Genomic DNA, 18702 nt, shown 5'->3' with positions numbered 1-18702 from the left:
TCACAGAACTGCGAGCGAAAGTATATACTTGTAGCTATATAATTGGTAATGCCGTGGAGCATCCGATGCATTTCTTCTACTGTGCTTGTGATGCATTTCACAACGAACACCGGGCAAACTACAATAAAGCAGATGTGGCTACTAAGTCAAGATAACATGTCGAATACGCTCACGGACGTGGATAACAATTAGCGATTATGATGTTCTATGCTGTCGTGCTGCGATGCATGCGCGGCCTTCGCTCCTGCCGAGTGGAGTTCTGGAGTTCTCGCTTCGCACGGGCCACACCACGCCAAGCTGCCCTTTCCTGCCAAATTCGAATCGCGAACTTCAGCTTCCTCCCTCAGTCGTTACTAACCCACAGCACAACACGCTCAAAATCAGTCAAGATGGGAATCGACCTCGACCGCCACCATGTTCGAGACGGGCACCGCAGTATGTGATCCCCCGTCGAGTCGGCGCAGCAATGCGCTGGCGACAGCTGTCTTTTAGACGCAACATGAAGCCTTCGAAGGAGAGAGATTGACGAGTATACAGAGGTCCCTAAGTCCACCAACCCCTACGTCAGGCTGTTGGTGCGCCTTTACAAGTTCCTGGCTCGTAAGTACTCCATTTGACGAATGCGCACATTGTTTGTGCTAACAGCGGACAGGCCGTACCGATGCCAACTTCAACAAGACCGTTCTGCGACGCCTCATGATGTCGAAGACCAACCGCCCCGTAAGACGACCGATCGCAAGCACAGGAGAACAACGTAGCTAACACAGCACAGCCGGTCTCCGTTTCCAAGATCGTCGCGAACGCCGCCAACAAGCACTCCGCCAAGGAGCACGCCGGCAAGACCGTCGTTGTTGTACGTAAAGCGATACTACAGCGAAAATAAATGGCTAACATACCGTCAGGTCGGCACCGTCACTGACGACAACCGCATGCTCGAGGTCCCCAAGCTCTCCGTTGCGGCTCTCCGCTTCACCGCCTCTGCCCGCGCCCGCATCGAGAAGGCCGGTGGTGAGTGCCTCACCATCGACGAGGTTGCTACCCGCTTCCCCACTGGATCCAACACCCTCCTCCTCCGTGGACCCAAGAACGCCCGTGAGGCCTTCAAGCATTTCGGCTTCGGTCCCCACTCCCACAAGAAGCCTTACGTCGAGAGCAAGGGCCGCAAGTTCGAGCGTGCCCGTGGACGCAGAAGGTCGCGTGGTTTCAAGGTTTAAGCGTGTGCTTACAGCACTCTTGGTTTCTCTGGGTTGGCGTGGTCATGGTCATGGGAATTCTTACGAGGCGCGCTTCATGACTGGCAAAGGCTCTTCGAAAGCCTGCAAAAAGATACTCAATGCTCAACATGAAATGAAAGCATACACATGGGCTCTCCCGAGCTCATGGTTAAATCATGAACAACTATCTCTTCCCTTAACGTGCATGTCGTCACTAAGTTTTACCATTGTAAATATTCACAAATTTCACATGCAGGATAATTTGGCCGCATCAGGTAACACTGTATAGCAATGTTGAACGACGAAGTTTTTCGCGTGCTAAATTTTCTGCGGCTCCCCCACATTCAGCCAACCAGCGCTAGCCAATCTAAACCACCCGACGTAATGCCCCGACTAGTCACTGCATCACTTGAATGACTTGACATTGACAACAACTCTGGCAAAATGGTCGACAGTCGAAAAGTAGGAGTGCTAGGCGGCGGCCAACTGGGCCGTATGCTAATCGAGGCTGCCAACCGATTGAACGTTCAAGTCAATGTCCTGGACGTCGGAGCATCACCAGCAAAGCAGATATCAGCGCACGACGGCCATATCGAGGGATCTTTCAAGGATTCAGCGGCTGTAAAGAAACTCGCAGAATCATCCGATGTCGTCACTGTCGAGATCGAACATGTCGATACCCATATGCTGGAAGAGGTAGCGGGGCAGGTCGTTGTTGAACCCAGCTGGAAAACACTACGGACCATCAAAGACAAATACGCCCAAAAGCAATACCTGAAAGAGCATGGAGTGGATGTGGCAGATAGCATCGACCTCGAAGGAAAGGGTGTTGCGGGGTTGAAGGAAGTAGGTTCGTCATATGGCTATCCGTTCATGCTCAAGAGCAAAACAGAGGCGTATGACGGCAAGGGCAACTTTGTGGTGAAGACGGAGGCAGACGTTGATGCAGCATTTGAGGCGCTAGGAAAGAGGCCGTTGTATGCAGAGCGCTGGGCGGACTTCAGGATGGAGCTCGCAGTCATGGTCGTAAAGACAAAGGACGGCGTGCTCACATTCCCCACTGTTGAGACTGTCCACGAGGACAGCATCTGCAAGCTTACATACGCGCCACCCAGGCACGTAGCAGAGGAGACCGCACAACGTGCGCAGGAGCTCGCCAAGAAAGCTATCGGTGCTTTCGAAGGCAAGGGTGTCTTCGGTGTTGAGATGTTCTTGCTTAAGGACGACAGTCTACTCATCAACGAGATTGCGCCTCGTCCACACAACTCGGGACATTACACCATCGAAGCCTGCCCCATCTCGCAATACGACGCGCACCTCAGAGCCATCCTTGATCTACCAATCTCCCAGTCTAGCCTCCGCCTCCGCGAGCCCTCCATCATGCTGAACATCCTTGGCGGCAAGACGCCAGACTCCCACGTCCAAGTCGCGAAGAAGGCTCTTGAGTCACCAAACGCATCAATTCACCTCTACGGAAAAGGCGATGCGCGTCCCGGCCGCAAGATGGGCCATATCACCATCACAGCCCCCACACTCGCAGCCGCCGAACGTGAGATCCAGCCCCTCGTCGACTTTGTGGACGCCCAAAAGGGCAACACCGTCGAATCACGCAGCTCAGGAAGCTCCAAAGAAGAGCCTCTCGTCGCCGTGATCATGGGCTCAGACTCCGATCTCCCCGTCCTCCGCGCCGGCCTAGAGATCCTGACTAAGCTGCAAATACCCTTCACCACGCGCATCACCAGCGCCCACCGTACCCCCGACTGGCTCCGCGAGTTCTCCAAGACGGCTTCCCAGACTTCGTTGAAAGTCATCATTGGAGCTGCGGGTGGTGCAGCGCATCTCCCCGGTATGTGTGCGTCGTGGACCACACTTCCCGTTATCGGTCTCCCTGTCAAGGCGAGTGTGATGGATGGCTGGGACAGTCTTGTTAGCATGACTCAGATGCCGCGTGGCGAGCCTGTTGCTACTGTTGGTATCAATAACTCGACCAATGCTGCGCTGCTTGCTGTGCGCATCCTTGGTGCAGAGGATAAGACGATTCGGGAGAGGTTGAGGGTTTGGATGGAGGGGAATGAGAAGGAGGTTATGCGTAAGGATAAGGCGCTTTTGGAGGATGGGTGGGAAGCTTATCTTAAGGGTATGGGGAAATAGATGGTGATGGGAAGGTGGTGGACTGAGGGGCTGAGGGAGCCTGTGCTGTGTTTGTGGACACTGAGTGGTGGGATATGCATGGAGTAGAATACCTCTTTCTGGTCGAGGAAATGTCATTTCCCTCTACCAATGTCTTGAATGCAATGAATATGCGATGTTACGGAAGTCGTTTCATATCGAAGCTCATTACGATGACGATCATCATCATCACCACACTTCATTCCAAGCTCAACAGCGACCGCCTCTCGACCAAAACATGAGAGCATCCCTGACTCGTTTTGGTACCATGCGCTCCCCGCTGGCTCTGTCGTAATAACATGACCAGTTCCAACATGCTCTCCTCACAGGAAGACATGACGGCATGCGCTGTGCCATTTGAACACATGAGAAACATCTGCATGTCTTTTAGAACACACCGGGAGCCCACAGTCATGCCCAAGACAGCGTGCCATTTTTGTAGAAAAACTTTGGAATGTGTGGATAAGAGAAGAATGAAGAGCAAAAAGCGCAGATTTTATAGCTGAGGCGAGGAGAGTGACGGCACATCGATTTGCGGATCCATTCTTTTGGACAGCTTCTCTTCATCTCCACATGACGGTTCTGGCTTTTCTATTTTGAGAGTAACTATCGAAAGAGCAGTTGCGAGTGGGGAACGACATGCCATGTATAGGAACCACTTTCAGAGTACAAAGCTTCAGTATCTTGCCTGGTCAGACATGATCTGTCCGCTGGGAGTTTTTGGAAGTAGGATAGAACACATGAATATCCTGTGAATATCCAAGGTGCGAAAGGGCAAAAAGACCAGAAAACCCATGCGTATCTTAGTCCCTGGTTTTTGAGAAGAAAGAGGGAAGAGTGATGTGTAAGAGGAGAGAAGAAATGGGGTGAAGAGGCAGCTTTATATGCGTCCAGAGCCGTACGGAGGGCGCATCCATCGCGGGGAACCGACATGTTTTGAACGAGGAAGCACAATCTTTCCATGTTCTGCTGCTTCAGCACTTTTTGTATGCGGTCGTATATGTTTAAAATCGGTACATGATGTTTCTCATTCCGTGGCTAGAGAGGGGGGGGGGGAGCCTGGACCATACGGGGGCTGTCGGTTCGTTTTTGAGAAAAAGAGAAGGCGCGGACATGGACCTGTTTTTCTTGGCTTTAGAAATTGCATGCAAGTTTAACATGACAGAAGGAAGAGAGAGACAGCAGTGCGGAGACAGTTTTATACGCATCTCCCGAGGCGAACGCAGACATAAGGACGATGCGCTGCTCTTTTGACGTCGCATGTTCTGCTCTCATGGATACGTTACTTCCACGCCAGTCAAAAGTCGTTCTTTGAGTAGTATGTAGCATCGAGTTTCAGGCGGAACGCGCCATGGTCTCGTATGTTTCCTTGCTTTTGGAGAGGCTCCGCAGGAAAGGCTCTCATAAACCGATGCGCAGTACGATTTTCGTGACACCGCACATGTAGCGATACTTTGATCTTTTGAAATAGGTGGACAAAAGAGGCAGAGTGCTCACATGAACATATAACTTGGTCTCTTTGAGAGACTGAGGTAGAAGGAGCCTGTGTAAGAAGCAAGTCAAGGCGAGGAAATGAAAGTTTGTATACTCCTCGTGGGAGCGGTGTAGAGGCGCCAATAGATGATGAATACATCCCTTCTAGCACTCGTTCATCTTAGGCGTCGAATGTTCAATGACATGTTCCTTTTGAGAGGCCGATGATGTGCGGCGTACAGGCTTTGAGAACATGAGTTTTGTAAGCGACAATTTGGAGAAATCAACGCCAGTATAGATTGACAAGGGTGGCGTAAGAATCAGTATGCTATGTTTTGATCGGAATGTACTAGGACATGATGATTGGTGCACCTCATACAAGAAAAAAACCGAACAGGTTAAGAGCATACATCAACGCTAGGTCACCTATCTCCTAGGTTTTTATGTTAATGTAGGCTGCAGGCCTGTTCGGCTTTTTTCTTGGTTGACGTGGGTGTGTCTACTAAACGCCTTGATCTCCGCTCGCGCCCAGCACTTTTCTGAGCCGACCTCTGAGTCAGTGTCGCTCTTCGCCCATTTCCAAGCGGCTATCCACATTTTTCCAAAGTTATCCTCCTTGCGCCAGCCACACTATCTCTAGGTCCTGAAATCCCTCATACGCCCGAAGGCGTTGCTCAACCGAAGGCTGCTCAACCGGAAGCTGCTGACCTAGTATCCCTATCCGCTGCCGCCTAATCTTCGGCTTATTCCGCACAATCTCGAGTCGCCGTAAGCCAGAGAGTCCAGCAAAGATATGCGCATCGCCGACCTGTAAATGAAGTAGCAAAGAGTTCACCTCGTAGTCACGCACCTGGATCGTCCGAATACCGAGCATATGGGTAGACAAGCGAAATAGGTTGCCCGTGGAATCGCCCCCGGCCATTGGGCCATTCAGTACAAAGACGTTGAGGCGATACGCTAAAGTAGCTGTCTCGTTGTAGATCTGGCGACAGGTCTCGGGCAAGTGTAGCGCTGATTTGAGTGGCCTGTAGCTTGTTCGCTGTTCGATATCTGCGTATGTGTATGCCCACCCGCGTAACACACCGGAGGAGGAAGACAAGAGGCTTATATATGGATAGCTTAATGTGTACTGTAGGCATCGAGAGGCAACGTCAGCGTATATCACAAACAAATGTCGTGTATCCAGGTCTTACCTCCCAGATCTGGTTCCGGAGTTCGCCGGGGAGTTGTAGAAGGCGAGATGATGTCGTGTTACGATTAGCACTGCTTGCGTTAGTAATGTGGCAAAGCTTAGACGGGAGAGATACCGACATTGCGGCGATGTGTTCAGACATGTGAGATACGTCCATGAGCCCATTTGGTAAGATCACTGCCTCGTTGCTGTTGTTCTGCTGCTGCGACATTGACGCAGAATTGTCGGGTTCTGGAGTATGTTTCATGTTGAAGCGTTGGAGGGCGATAGAGGTTGATTGCAGTTATGTCGATAGAGCTATGTGATAGAGTGGATAAGCTGAGCAGCGGTACACAAAACTTGATCTGGTAGTAGGGCGCTTATTTCGCCTGCCTGTGTTGTCTGTGCGCTATCGGTGCTTGATATGACAGTTCCTCTTTCATTAAAATGCTCCAGTAGCGACTCTTTCTCGACCCTGTATTCATTACATTGTAGCTACCATGTGCCCATGACAGAGCCTCTCCTTCCAGACCCTATGACATTGTTGCCTTCGGAGCCTCATATGACGTTAAAAATGGACATAGCGAGCTCGAGTATCGAGGCTGACAAGCATAGTGATCATTTGCAGCTATCGAAAGCGCCAGCTGCTCTATAGATCATTTCCAACTGAAAGTCAGCCAAGGTCTGCCCTCTCGCTCCCGTATCCGCTGCTCCAGTAGCCTACGGTAAAACTCGGCTCCTTTCATTGTGCGGGTTTCCTCGTCCTCTGGATCAAGGTGGTCGAAATCATGGAGGCCGTCCGCGGTGCGGGGAGCGAGTTCCAAGTGTACCAGACGTGGGAACGATTCAGTGAGATTACCACTTTTAGGATGGGGTACTTGATTGAAGATTCGACCATCGATGGAGGTTCGATATCTTAATCTGAAGTGCCACAAGCCTGCGTTGGATACACGAAGGGATTGAATGTTTCGTAGCAACGCGTGATCGGAGATCCATCGAGCCTGGTAAAATTGAGGAATCTTGAAAGTTGTGAGGGCGAAGATCAGCAACCGGGTCTCCGCGTGAATCTGCCTCGAGGTCGCTGGTAAGCGGAGAGCAACATCTTTTGCGGGGGTGCCATCATCGTTCATCGGGATCCCATGGTGCTTGGAATGTGCTCCGCTCCTCCAGCGAATGCGATATCTGAGTTTTACATAGGCGCAACTCATGGAGTATTCCCAGATCTGGAGTCGGAGTTCGGCTGGTAAGCGTAGGAGAGGTGAAACAGATGCGTTGCGTTGTGAGCTACTTAGTTAGCAATGCCAGACTGCAGTGAGTTGACATCTTACATGGCTAGCTTGTCTTCCGGCACAGGCGCCGGGATAGTCTCTTCATCTCCTTGATGCAAAGAAGACGATTGACCCTCTGACCGCGTGTGCATTTGGTGTTCGTTGGTTACTTGCATCGTCATTTCGTGGCTTTGTGTTCGCGAGCGGTTAGGTGGCCTTGACGCGTCGTTGCCGCGTAGTGTGGAAGTTGCGATCTCGCGATATTGTGGAGGTAGAGCTCTAGCAGGCGTTTGTCGTCGAGCTTTTGAGAGTTTTGGTAAGTTGAGTGGGATGGAGAAATCGGCAAGCTTAAATCATATGCTAGCTCCAGAGGTGTACTTTGGTTGAGATTTCCGAATTTTTGCCGGAACCCAACTGAAACCAAGGCTTATAATCAAGACGCTCCAGGGTGGGTATATCGGTCTGATACTCTAGGTGTCTTCCGTGGGAGTCTTCTCTTTATCATGAGCTTTCTTAGGCCTCGCCTCAGTATCTTCCTCTCCCTCCGCGTCCTCATCACTCTCCCTCATATAAACCACCATCCCATTCAGCGCATTCCCATGCTTCTCAAACTCTCTTAGCGCCACCTTTTCCCTGCCTTTTATCCACTTCTTGCCCACCTCATTGCACTCCTCCAATCGCTCTTTCTTCTCCTTCGTTTGCGCATACACACTGTAGTCGTCCAGGATCTCGTTGCCTACATACAACACCGGGTCTTTCGATTTGAGGAAAGTCGGTAGGAGAAGATACCAATCCACAAATGGCGAGTAGACGAAGGATTTGGACGTGATGTGGGCCTGGAGATCGGAGTCGAGGACCGTGATGGAGAGGTACGATAGAAATTCGATGTCGAGGGTTGTGAATGCTGGGTCTTGGGCGAAACATTGTATCTTGGTGTCCTTGATTTCGTCTTTGACTGCGTGGAGATTAGTGATCTTGGGCGGATGCAAAGGGTTGAATATCAACAACATACGCCGGTTGACTGCATCGACAAACAGTACAAGCTGCCAGAGACTCCTCCACCGATGCGCCCAGTCTCGACTGAAACTTCCGATGCCAATGCATACCGCTTCTTCAACATCCCCTTTGCCATCAGCGCTTTTCTTCTCCACAATCTCTTTGACTTGCTTCGCAAGCAGCGTATCTTCCCACCGCTCTTGAAGCAGGCGGAAATCGTCCGATAATTTTTCTGCCGTCAACCCCTCTACTGTTTTCGTAGGCAAGGACCCAGCATCTGCCTCCTTCTTCCCTTTCCCATCAAGCGAAATACTCGCCAAGCCATGGGTAATGACAGTCCACCCATCCTCACTCTGCACCTCCTTCCTCTTAACGCGGCCTCTTCCTTTCTTACTCATATTTCCCCACTACGCACCTTTCTTTACTCGGTCTTGGCGAAAAGAAACCCAAGCGCATACTCCCTTCACCACAAGCGCACGTCAAACCCACAATGACGCACACTGCACAAAAAAGGTACACCGATCGTCGCGTCGTCGACTTAAGGTGCGGCTTGCATGGGCGCCTAAGTAAGGCGTGGCCAAAGTATCGAGGGCGAGGCGATGACGGGAAGGGACCACCTGGGCGCGTAGAAAATCATCGTGAGAGGCCAGGGTCTGCTTGGGTTTTAGTGGGGAAAGGGAGGCTCGGAACGGGATTTCCGATGGCGGAATGGCGGCGACCTTGGCTGTGGCCCGCCAAACCACAGTAAAGATTGTGTGGGAACTGTGCCTCTCTTGATTAGGGGTCCGCTATCTGGCCTGTAGCTGTAGTTCAAGCCATCCGCTCACTTTAGGGTTGCGCATGCGGATCAGGCCTCCTGCTGACGGCTTAGATACACAAGCTATTTTTTGTTGCAGTCGGTATAAGCATGACAGCATATAGCTTACAAGTGAGCGACTAGTGGAAATGCAAGTATTGGGATTATGAATGGTATTGCATGTGTATCTTCTGTACATCATACCGCACAGTAACGTGTTATGTGCCCCTAAGAAAGACCGTCATAGCTGCTGAACAGCTGGTCCACCAACCACCCAGATCAGACCACCGCGTACGCTCCAATTCGAGATCGTCGCTTCAAAAGAGACCGGATATCTTTCGCGCCAAAACTCCTTGCCCGTAAAAAGACTATATTCGCAGATAAAAGTCAGGTTCGTACACTAGACAACCCATGTAATCCACGACGCTGCTGCAAGCATTGCCGGCACTATGATTGATGCATAGGTGTTGACGACCATGTTGTGTGGCGCTGGCGATGATGTTGTCGAGTATACGATTTGGAAGCCAATGTGGTCGTCGACGTTTGTTGTGTTAACGCAGTTTGAGCTGTTGACTTCAGGAACATCCTCTGGTTCGGCGAAAGTGATATCGGCACACTGTTGGAATCTATTAGCAACTATACGGCTGTCATGTTCACGCGCTTGCACTCACGTTGTAAAGAGCAGCGCCGTGTTGCGCAAGCTCAATAATTTGGATAGTCGCGTTGTCTCCAACCTGGGGTGTGTAGTTGGCAGGTAATGGGACTTGCGGTAGACAGAAGGAACCGGGGTATTCTTGGTTTGTAGGCCCTGTAATCTGGAAGACTGGGACCATCGTGTGCGAGTAGTTTAGCGGTTCGTTGCCGTAACCCATGTTGACGTAGAACATGGCGAGCGAGTGGCCTGGGAACCATCCGGGTTGGATTGCGACGGCGCCACCGTTAACCGGCCACTTTGTGCGATTTTGCGACATTGGCATGCCACCACCTAGAAGTACATGTTAGTTATCTTCTCCTGCGCGGAATACCCAATCGGGAAAACGTACATGGGTACATCCATTGCATGCCGTATGGAAATCCATATGTGCCGGTGTCTTCGTGGTAGTTGATACCAATCGAGCCATCAGGGATCGATGGGTCTGTGTCAGACTTGGTTCCGTTGGTGTGGATGTTGTTTCCTCTCCATCCTGGGTAGACGATAACGGTATGTGCAGTAGCGAGTGACCAGGTAGCGGCGATAAAAACGAGCTCGGTAAAACGAAACATTTTGGCGGTGCGATGTGGAAAGCAAAGACTGTTGCGTAGCGGAAGTCCTTGTCTTTAACGATTCAGTGACCCGTCAGCTTTGGGGTACACGATTTGATGGTAGTCGACGCAGAACGGGCAGCGTGCGGTGGCGGGGGGCATCAGCACTTATGGATTACGGGACTTGGCCTCGAGGGCCTCGTGCAACCATGGCATTGCTCGCCAAAGAGACGCTTCAGGCGAATGAACAGAGCAAAACGGGCCCGCCAGCATGGCCAGCCTTTGCATGTCAGCCCTCGAAGCATTGAGTAGGCAGCGAATAGGCACGTCGCTAGCATATTGAATCTACAGGGGCCAGCGACCACTGAGCTTCACGTATGCAGGTCTTGTCGGGCGGGAGGGAAAGCCTCTGTCGGCGGAGCGAATAGCGTCCGAGGTGGCCATGCGCATGGCGCCTCTGATTTGCAGAGGCGTGTGATGACTTTGCAGAGTCTCGGCAGTCCGGCCAGGCACCTCTAAGCGCCCAACTACTCCAGAGTCCACATGCCCACCAGCAGACAGCGAGGAAGGTTTCCGGATCTGAAAAATGCCCTCATCCGCGCGACTCGGCCGTGATAGTGTGACCAAGGCGTGATGCAGAATCTTGAAACGCCGCAGCTACACCGCGTAGGCGACGTCTGTGTTCATGGGAGAAGAATGCTGAAAGACGCAGACAATCGCGCGCACAGTCAGCTAGCCGCCACTGGCCCCCAACGAACGGCGATCAACGCCCTCGCCGCAATATAATCCCCAGCCGTCAACATGCGCATGTTTCTATCCTCATATCGCTGCATGAGGGCTGCAGTGCGACAGCTGGGGAAGGCCGAGTGTCGACGATGCTGATTGGGAGCTTGTTTCGCCGCCCCTGGTCGCTTGGAAGTGTCCACTGCGCCGGGACGAACGAAGCCTCCATTCGCAATAACCAATTGCTTGAAAAGGCATCTCTTCTGGGCCCGCGTCGTGCCGAGCGCACCAGCACACCATCCGCGCAGTGCCATCTTTCGTGCGGTTCGCTGCTAGTGCCTGTCTGTACGGCGCGAGGTACCGCATTCGTACTCCCCTTGCTTGAGGCAAAAGAACATCTTTGCGCACTGGGGTTAGCAGCGAACAAGCATCGCTTTAGCCAAGCGCCATGAGATTGTCGATCGTGTTGGACGCAGGGTGCACGGGTTCGTTGATTCTGGCGTCCGGGATAGCGGTTGCGTGAGGTACGACCGCTGTTGATGCTGCCAAGTGTGGTGCCATGAGCGCCTTCCTCGAGCACTGAGAGACCACGGCCACCTTCCTGCGATGGGGCTTCTTGCCTCGTCACTCAAGTCATGCCTTCCAACATCGCAGGTGTAAATAGTATCCACCTTACAGGTCCTTTCTGGCTCTGCTTGTCACCAACCGTCCTGCATCGATATTCTTCGATGACCGCGGCCTCCATCGAACATTATTACTCAGTTCGATCTTAACTTCGATCACCACCCGACACCAGAGCTAGTGACATGTTGTCGCTCGTCCCAGCGCGGAAGAGAAAGGAAGCCCATAACGCGATACAACTATCTCGTGATAAAGGCAAGGTTCGCGTCATCGAGCGATCAGCAGAAGGGTACTCCAGCGGCTCCACGAAGAACCTACAGGGGCGCAACAGCACCCCTGCTAGCCGTACCTTTACTACACTTCGTCGTGGAAGCATCAGAATCTTCTCAATCTTCCGCAATGGCAAGAGTTGTTACCCATTTCTGCCTGGTACCTCCTGGCTTCTACTGATAGTACCAACAGGTTCCGCTCCAAGCTCCGGCGAGGCTACCTTTGGTAGCACTGGGTCAACGGTCAACAAACCAGCAGACGTACAACGTGTCGATAACATCAATTCCTACTCCAACTCTCCTCTACAGTGCCCTGTCGTTCCCGATGTACCTATGACTCTACCAGCTCTCTCCCTAGATCCGGACTCTTCATCGTTACTCCAACTCACAAACGCTGCCGTCTTCGATGGTGAATCAGAACCTATACCAAGAGCCCGCACCCCGCCTCCTACACCCATGACAACAAGCTGGTCAACACCAAGTCTCTCTCAGCAACTCACCGCCAAGATTTCCAACGCCCTAATGAACAACGATACGGTGGTACGTCGACCCAAAATGAGCTCTCGGCCAATGGTTCGAACAGACCATTTCAAGCATCCAAGCGATGATCAGCGAACTGCCACCTCGCCCAAAAGCGCCATGTCAGAGGTTCCTTCGCTTCCATCAAGTGTCCTGAGCCCCTCCAGCAGCGTCGCACCGCTTAGCCAGTCCACTGCACCGACATCGTTGGTCTCATCAGGCGCGCCGCTGTCTGCTGAAACCACCTATCGAAGTCAGAACGGTCGTCATATAACCGACAATCAACCTGCGCTCTATTGTGAGGCGACCCCAGAACGTTTGCCTCCAAGATTCCTTGTCTTTCCACGTCAAGACGCTCCGCGACTGTGTGAGCCTTCCGTTGCGACTATTGAGAATGCAGCAGCGGCGAAGATCTTCTTTGAGTCACACTTCAATCAGCTTCTCGGTACCAAGGTCACACCACGATCTATGCGTCGCCGCCAAATGGAACGGAAGGTATTCACCATGGCCATACCGAACGAGCAACGTCACTCCAAAAGGCGAGAATAGTATCTTGCAGAGACGCATCATCTGCGTCAAACCCGTGTCATGAAGTCGAATACCCTAGCGCGTCAGACGATGAAAGGCGTGCACATTTCCAATTACGACATCGTAAGAGTCCTCGGGAAAGGTAGCTTCGGTGTTGTGCGTCTCGTCCGCGAGAAGAGCGACAATTGCGGCAGTCTACGCGGAAGCAGCTGCAGTATGGGATATCTCGATGGCTCATTGACGCCAAAAACTGATAGGCCTTCCCCGACCATCCGCAGACAAAAGCAAGTCTTCGCCATGAAGGTCATCAGAAAGTCGGATATGCTTCGCAATAGCCAAGAGGGACATTTGCGAGCAGAGCGAGACTTTCTCGTCGCGTCAGAGAATTCGCGATGGGTAGTTCCCCTCGTTTCTGCTTTCCAGGACAACAACAACCTTTATCTCGTCATGGAATACATGATGGGCGGCGACTTCCTGGGCCTCCTTCTTCGCGAAGACATCCTCGATGAGAACGTCGCGAAGTGGTATCTCGCAGAGATGATACTGTGCATCGAGGAGGCACACAAGATGAACTGGATCCATCGCGATGTCAAGCCCGACAACTTCTTGATCACGTCGTCTGGCCATCTCAAGATCTCCGACTTTGGCCTCGCCTTTGATGGACATTGGGCTCACAACCAGACTTACTACAACGAGCAACGATACGGTCTACTCCGCGACTTGGATCTACATGTCAAAGGCGACGCACAAGACGTTGAAGAAGACAAGGATCGATCAGACGCTCACAAGACCATGAATCTCGTCAATGGAAGCGCAGCGGCCCGCGGTCGTTACCACACCAGACAAGCCTCAACGCATGGACCTATCATCGACTGGTTAAATCGAGAGCAGAGGCGTGAATTCGCCAAGAGTGTCGTTGGTACGAGCCAATATATGGCACCAGAGGTCATACGAGGCGAAAGCTACGACGGTCGCTGTGACTGGTGGAGCATTGGTATTATATTATACGAGGTATGTGGGCATGAGATGTCATGCTTGTTTACACTGACGATTTCGTAGTGCCTTTACGGCTGCACGCCCTTCTTCTGCGACAACCGCCAAGCTACGAAGATGCGCATACTCGTAGGTTTGGCTATGATACGCTGCGTTCTGGTGCTGACTCGCTCAGGATCATAGGAGGTGGCTGCGATTCCCATCTGACCAACGTTATGCCCGTCCCAACATCGACCGCGTCCCACTCATGCCAGTTTCACGCAACGCAATCGACCTCATGATGCGACTGCTCGAGGACAGACAAGATCGTCTCTCAGCTAAGCGATACCGTGAGAACGACTGGGTCCTCCGCGACAAAGCTGCCGGTGCGCGCCGCAATCGTAACGTCAACACCACCGGTCATATTGTTTACCCCAACGATGCCGAAGACATTAAGTCGCACCCGTTCTTCCGCAACATTCAGTGGTCACAACTGCATCTGACTCGTCCACCATTCGTACCACGCGTTCACGGCGGTCAGCCAATCACCAAATACTTCGACGATGAGGCCGAGATCATGAGCGCGTCTGATCATCTCGACTCTTCAAGCTACGAAGCTCTCAGAGGGCTGGCAGACCCTGCGATAGAACTTCGAGATGGTGAGTATGATGCTACGTCTCCAGTCCAGCCGACTGCCCAGCATGATGGTGCAGCTACGCCCGCTCAAGAAGGGTTCGCGAAGTCATTGCGGGACATGAAGAGACGCAAACGGGAAAAGAAACGACCTCGTGACAAGCTTCTCCGAGATCCAGACGTCAGCCAAACTGTTCTGGAGATCAGGAAGAAAGGTGCTTTCGTGGGCTACACATATCGCAGGCCCAGGTTCTCATTGCTGGACTTGGAGGACAAAATCGCTGCAAGACCTCACATCACACGCGGTGGAATAGTTGCTGCGAGTGCTTAGTGATGTAGGCTCTTTGTGCTCTCTGCGGAGTGTAGGGTTTCTTCGAAAAGGATTGTTCAGTTCTTGAGCCTATCAGGATGCGCATGGTCCTGTAATTGCTGTTCGATTGTTACTAAAAGATGTAATAATCTCTCTCACCTTGACCGCCATCTCAGTCTCCCACCTCAGTGGCCAGCATCGCATTGCAGATACTACTAGCGCCGTCTGGAGCACAGGTGAGATCTATATCATGCCCGTCTTTCTCAGTAACAAACCTTCCTACACCACACTTTCCGTCTCAGCCTTATCACACAACGATTACAATCAATTAAATACTTCACATATCCCCATCATGATGCTCTCCAGAGCCATTCTGCTATGCCTTACCGCGATCACCAGCATGGCCGTCGGCACAGCCCCCGCAAGAGAGTCCAACGACCCGATGCCAGACTTTCTCAGCCACAAGGACAAGCCCAAACCCGTCGACAAGCCCACTCTCAATCCTCCAGTCTTGGACGTGAGCGAGTACCTGGTCAAACAGCTGGCGCACCCGACAGTAAACGAGGTCAAAATGTGGAACGACAGCAAGATTAACTACGCGTGCAAGAAGATATTTACTAAAGAAGGCTACGAAGTCGAGGCTATTGAGATGTTCGAGGTTACGTATGAAGATGTGAGTTTGAAATGATGTCTGTTGTTGTTAAATGACGATGTGCTAACGAGTCTGCAGTGCGACGAGACACCATGGGTCATGTGCCGCCACAAAGACGCCTGGTATCAACCTGACCTCATGGAATTCTACATCGGCCTGATTCCCGTCAACATGCGTCGATTCAACCGCCACTTCATCGCGCTGCCGGCCGACGACAAAGGTGGCCGGGATGCTTACAATGACTACGACACCATAGTCTGGAAAGGGCAAGCCAGTCTGCACAGTATCATCGCCGAATCCGCAAAGTCATTGGGCCAGTATGTAGGCGGAGGCTTTCCAATATGGAGTAAGTCACCTCGCGCTCTCCACCATCACTCTTTTTGCTTCTACTGACCACTCGCTATAGGTTCTGGTACTCTCGCTTGGTCCGATCAGACGTGGGCTGACCTCGTTGGGCACAACGCCACAGCAGTGATGAACCCTACGTCTCAGATTTCTCTCGAAGAGGCATTCGCTCAGACTATGGTGCTTGCCATTGCGGAGATGCAGGACGTACCTTTGGGTGCTTTCATCCCCGAGTATAAGAAGATTTCGGTGTTGGTCACCAGCTTGTGGGAGAGCTTCATGTGGGTCTTACTTGTTAGTAACCTGTTATTTTGCCATGAGAGGATTTTGGAGGATAGCCCTGTGGGTTTGCCGGGACAGCTGCCGGATATTGAGGTCTAAGTTGGCATGCCTGATGGATCTAGTGGTAGCTAGGGAATGAACGAGTTGGCTTCACAAGTAGGGTCAAGTCAAGGCTGAGCTTGGAAGGAAATCGGGTTCTTCACGTCTTCGTTGGAGGCATGAACACCTATCCAAACACACCCAATCAAAATTAAAAACTATCCCGTCTCCCTCTCTTCCACCACCTCCTCCCATCCGTCCCACCAGCCCCACGTCCAGTATCCCTCCACAAATCTCTCAGATACCGGCCGTATATCGCCCACAACACACTGGCTATCACACAAATCGCAATAACGCCCGTAGAAACACCCAGGCCGATCGATGCTGGTACGCTTAGACCGCGATCAGGCTCTGCTGTAATGGAGGGTAGTGCGGTGGGTGAAGAGAGAGTTGCATCAGACGAAGACGAAAAAAGAGTTGTTTGTGGAGTGGACGATGGGTCTGGAGGAGGCGTTGTAACAGTAGACGTAGTGGGAATCACTGAAGATGACTTGTCATCTCCAGCCTCGGTAGTTGAAGTAGTCGTTCCGGCGTCAGTCGTCGAGGGTACTATAGTGATAGGATCCGGTCTCGTGACTATGGGAAAAGTCTCCAGATCAGTTGGGGTTGTGGGTGTCGCGTTTATGGTAGTCACGATAGTAGTGGCGGGGCCCATCGATATGATTATCGGAGGGTCGCCACCGGTTTTTGTGGATGCCGACATTGTTGCCGAGATATCTTGTCAGTGTTGTGATGAGCCTAGGTATTCTCGTGGCTATGTAAGGGGTATGAGGGGGGTGAAACGGGGTGACATGGTGGAGGATTGCGGGAGAGTAGCAGCGACAGAGTACCTAGATTGTTAGGTGCTTGCTTGGGAAACGGGATGCGACATGTCGTTTGCGTGGTGGTCCACGGGTGTGACGGGTGGGTGTGCTGGCGTGGAGTTGTTGGGGTCGCGTGGTGGTGGGTTGTTTGCCAGGCTGATGGTAAGAGTGAGCCTTCTTCACAGATTTGAAGATGGATTAAATTTTAGAAGTTCCTATGGTATTGTATGTATGTCCTGATGGGAGCCGAACATGTCGCAATGTCTAGAGATAGTGGTTGGCAGCTGGCATGTGTAAAGTCTACCCCTACGCTCAATCTGAGAAGCCGAAATCTCACATCGCTTACAATGGATACATCAAACAATTGGTTGGAGTAGGTTTTCTGTTTGCATCGGCCTGTTGGTGTTCGGGCAGGGCAGCGAGCTCGGTGCTGGAGTCATGAAGGTCCGACGAACACGGAACTCGGACGTCACCCATATCCGGACTCACTCAACGACCGTTTGTTTCAAGACTTTCCTTTTGCATATACCCCACAGCTGCAATAACGGAACTACATCATGTCAGCCTCGGACGACCTCACCAATCTTGCGACCCCGCCAGCGTGCATTGCAGACTTTTGTCTGATCCCCCTGGGCACCCCCACAGCATCAGTATCCAAGGAAGTCGCGGAAGTGCAGCGGCTCCTCAAGAAAAGCGGCTTGGATTATTCGATGCATTCCGCGGGGACAACAGTTGGTATGTGCCTGCACACACCCCACCTTCTGAATTCTGTACGCTCTCGCGTGCGAGCCAACCCTCTTCTCGGCCGGTATGCGGGCCTGATGGCTTGGAAGGTGGAGGGGTATATGGAACATTCTTGAATGTGCATGCTAATTATGGTTAGAGGGCTCGTGGGACGACGTTATGCGGGTCATAGGGCAATGCCATGCGATGTTGCATCAGAATGGGATTGTGAGGATTCAGAGCGATATTCGTGTGGGGAGCAGGACCGACAAAAAGCAAGGATTCAAGGACAAGGTCGACGCTGTGGAGAAGCTGCTCAAGGAAGATCAAGGCGCAGCGTTGTAATGGGCCGAGTATCAGGATGCGCGTGACTGAAGGAATGTGTGTGTTGTCTCAGTTCCAAGGTCGCCAGGTCATCCACGTGTACCAACCACCTGCGATAACGACGGATGCATGAAAACAAATTTCACGACTACAGATGATGTACCCGCGCACGGCAGATCTGCCTGCCAAAGCTCGGATGGTGATTCAAACAATCGGCCGCTGCTATAATTGGGCAATTTCCTACTCGACGGCGTGGAGCTGCTGGGGTAGCTGGGCTATAGCGAAGATGGGGAAATTAGTACCTGACAGGCCAAACGGGTGCCATGGAAGCATATTGTGTTGACATGTGGCTAGACGTAGGGCTTTTTGAAACTTGTCGATCAAGGTGGCAGTGGTGGCAGCGAATCACTCGCAGCGGGATGCTAGTCTGTAACGTAGACGTGCATACAACGGCTCCAGGCTCTTCACCGCCAGTCGCGATGTTCAGGTAGACTAAACCGGATGCGAGGGGCGGGTGCTGTCTGCGCACGGCCGACGAGCGGTTGTGTAAAAAGTTGGCGGCATCATCCT

The 18702-nt window shown here is 52.1% G+C and overlaps 8 protein-coding genes across 8 annotated transcripts; 6 read left to right on the top strand and 2 right to left on the bottom strand.

Moving 5' to 3' along the window:
- Positions 1–389: 389 nt before the first annotated feature.
- J4E92_000478 (uncharacterized protein) lies at positions 390–1214 on the top strand (the record flags this gene model as incomplete). Its single annotated transcript, XM_051491894.1, has 5 exons — positions 390–435; positions 538–600; positions 653–720; positions 773–853; positions 903–1214. The coding sequence occupies 5 exons, from the start codon at positions 390–392 to the stop codon at positions 1212–1214; spliced, it is 570 nt and encodes a 189-aa protein (XP_051357406.1).
- A 444-nt stretch (positions 1215–1658) lies between these two features.
- Positions 1659–3365, top strand: J4E92_000477 (uncharacterized protein; the record flags this gene model as incomplete). Its single annotated transcript, XM_051491893.1, has 1 exon — positions 1659–3365. One exon carries the CDS (start codon positions 1659–1661, stop codon positions 3363–3365), a length of 1707 nt encoding a protein of 568 aa, XP_051357405.1.
- A 4400-nt stretch (positions 3366–7765) lies between these two features.
- Positions 7766–8689, bottom strand: J4E92_000476 (uncharacterized protein; the record flags this gene model as incomplete). Its single annotated transcript, XM_051491892.1, has 1 exon — positions 7766–8689. The coding sequence occupies one exon, from the start codon at positions 8687–8689 to the stop codon at positions 7766–7768; it is 924 nt and encodes a 307-aa protein (XP_051357404.1).
- A 798-nt stretch (positions 8690–9487) lies between these two features.
- On the bottom strand, positions 9488–10350 carry J4E92_000475 (uncharacterized protein; the record flags this gene model as incomplete). The annotated part of the gene is made up of 3 exons (XM_051491891.1): positions 9488–9703; positions 9759–10072; positions 10131–10350. 3 exons carry the CDS (start codon positions 10348–10350, stop codon positions 9488–9490), a joined length of 750 nt encoding a protein of 249 aa, XP_051357403.1.
- Positions 10351–11858: 1508 nt separating this feature from the next.
- Positions 11859–13010, top strand: J4E92_000474 (uncharacterized protein; the record flags this gene model as incomplete). The annotated part of the gene is made up of 2 exons (XM_051491890.1): positions 11859–12081; positions 12136–13010. 2 exons carry the CDS (start codon positions 11859–11861, stop codon positions 13008–13010), a joined length of 1098 nt encoding a protein of 365 aa, XP_051357402.1.
- A 39-nt stretch (positions 13011–13049) lies between these two features.
- Positions 13050–14925, top strand: J4E92_000473 (uncharacterized protein; the record flags this gene model as incomplete). Its single annotated transcript, XM_051491889.1, has 3 exons — positions 13050–14000; positions 14049–14111; positions 14158–14925. The coding sequence occupies 3 exons, from the start codon at positions 13050–13052 to the stop codon at positions 14923–14925; spliced, it is 1782 nt and encodes a 593-aa protein (XP_051357401.1).
- Positions 14926–15256: 331 nt separating this feature from the next.
- Positions 15257–16282, top strand: J4E92_000472 (uncharacterized protein; the record flags this gene model as incomplete). The annotated part of the gene is made up of 3 exons (XM_051491888.1): positions 15257–15577; positions 15635–15902; positions 15963–16282. 3 exons carry the CDS (start codon positions 15257–15259, stop codon positions 16280–16282), a joined length of 909 nt encoding a protein of 302 aa, XP_051357400.1.
- Positions 16283–17642: 1360 nt separating this feature from the next.
- Positions 17643–18153, top strand: J4E92_000471 (uncharacterized protein; the record flags this gene model as incomplete). Its single annotated transcript, XM_051491887.1, has 2 exons — positions 17643–17820; positions 17969–18153. 2 exons carry the CDS (start codon positions 17643–17645, stop codon positions 18151–18153), a joined length of 363 nt encoding a protein of 120 aa, XP_051357399.1.
- Between the last annotated feature and the right edge of the window lie 549 nt (positions 18154–18702).

Source organism: Alternaria infectoria (assembly GCF_024043175.1).
Source record: "Alternaria infectoria strain BMP 0036 chromosome Unknown scaffold_1, whole genome shotgun sequence".
In the NCBI taxonomy this organism is placed as follows: Eukaryota; Fungi; Ascomycota; class Dothideomycetes; order Pleosporales; family Pleosporaceae; genus Alternaria; species Alternaria infectoria.
This window is presented reverse-complemented; position numbering and strand designations above follow the sequence as displayed.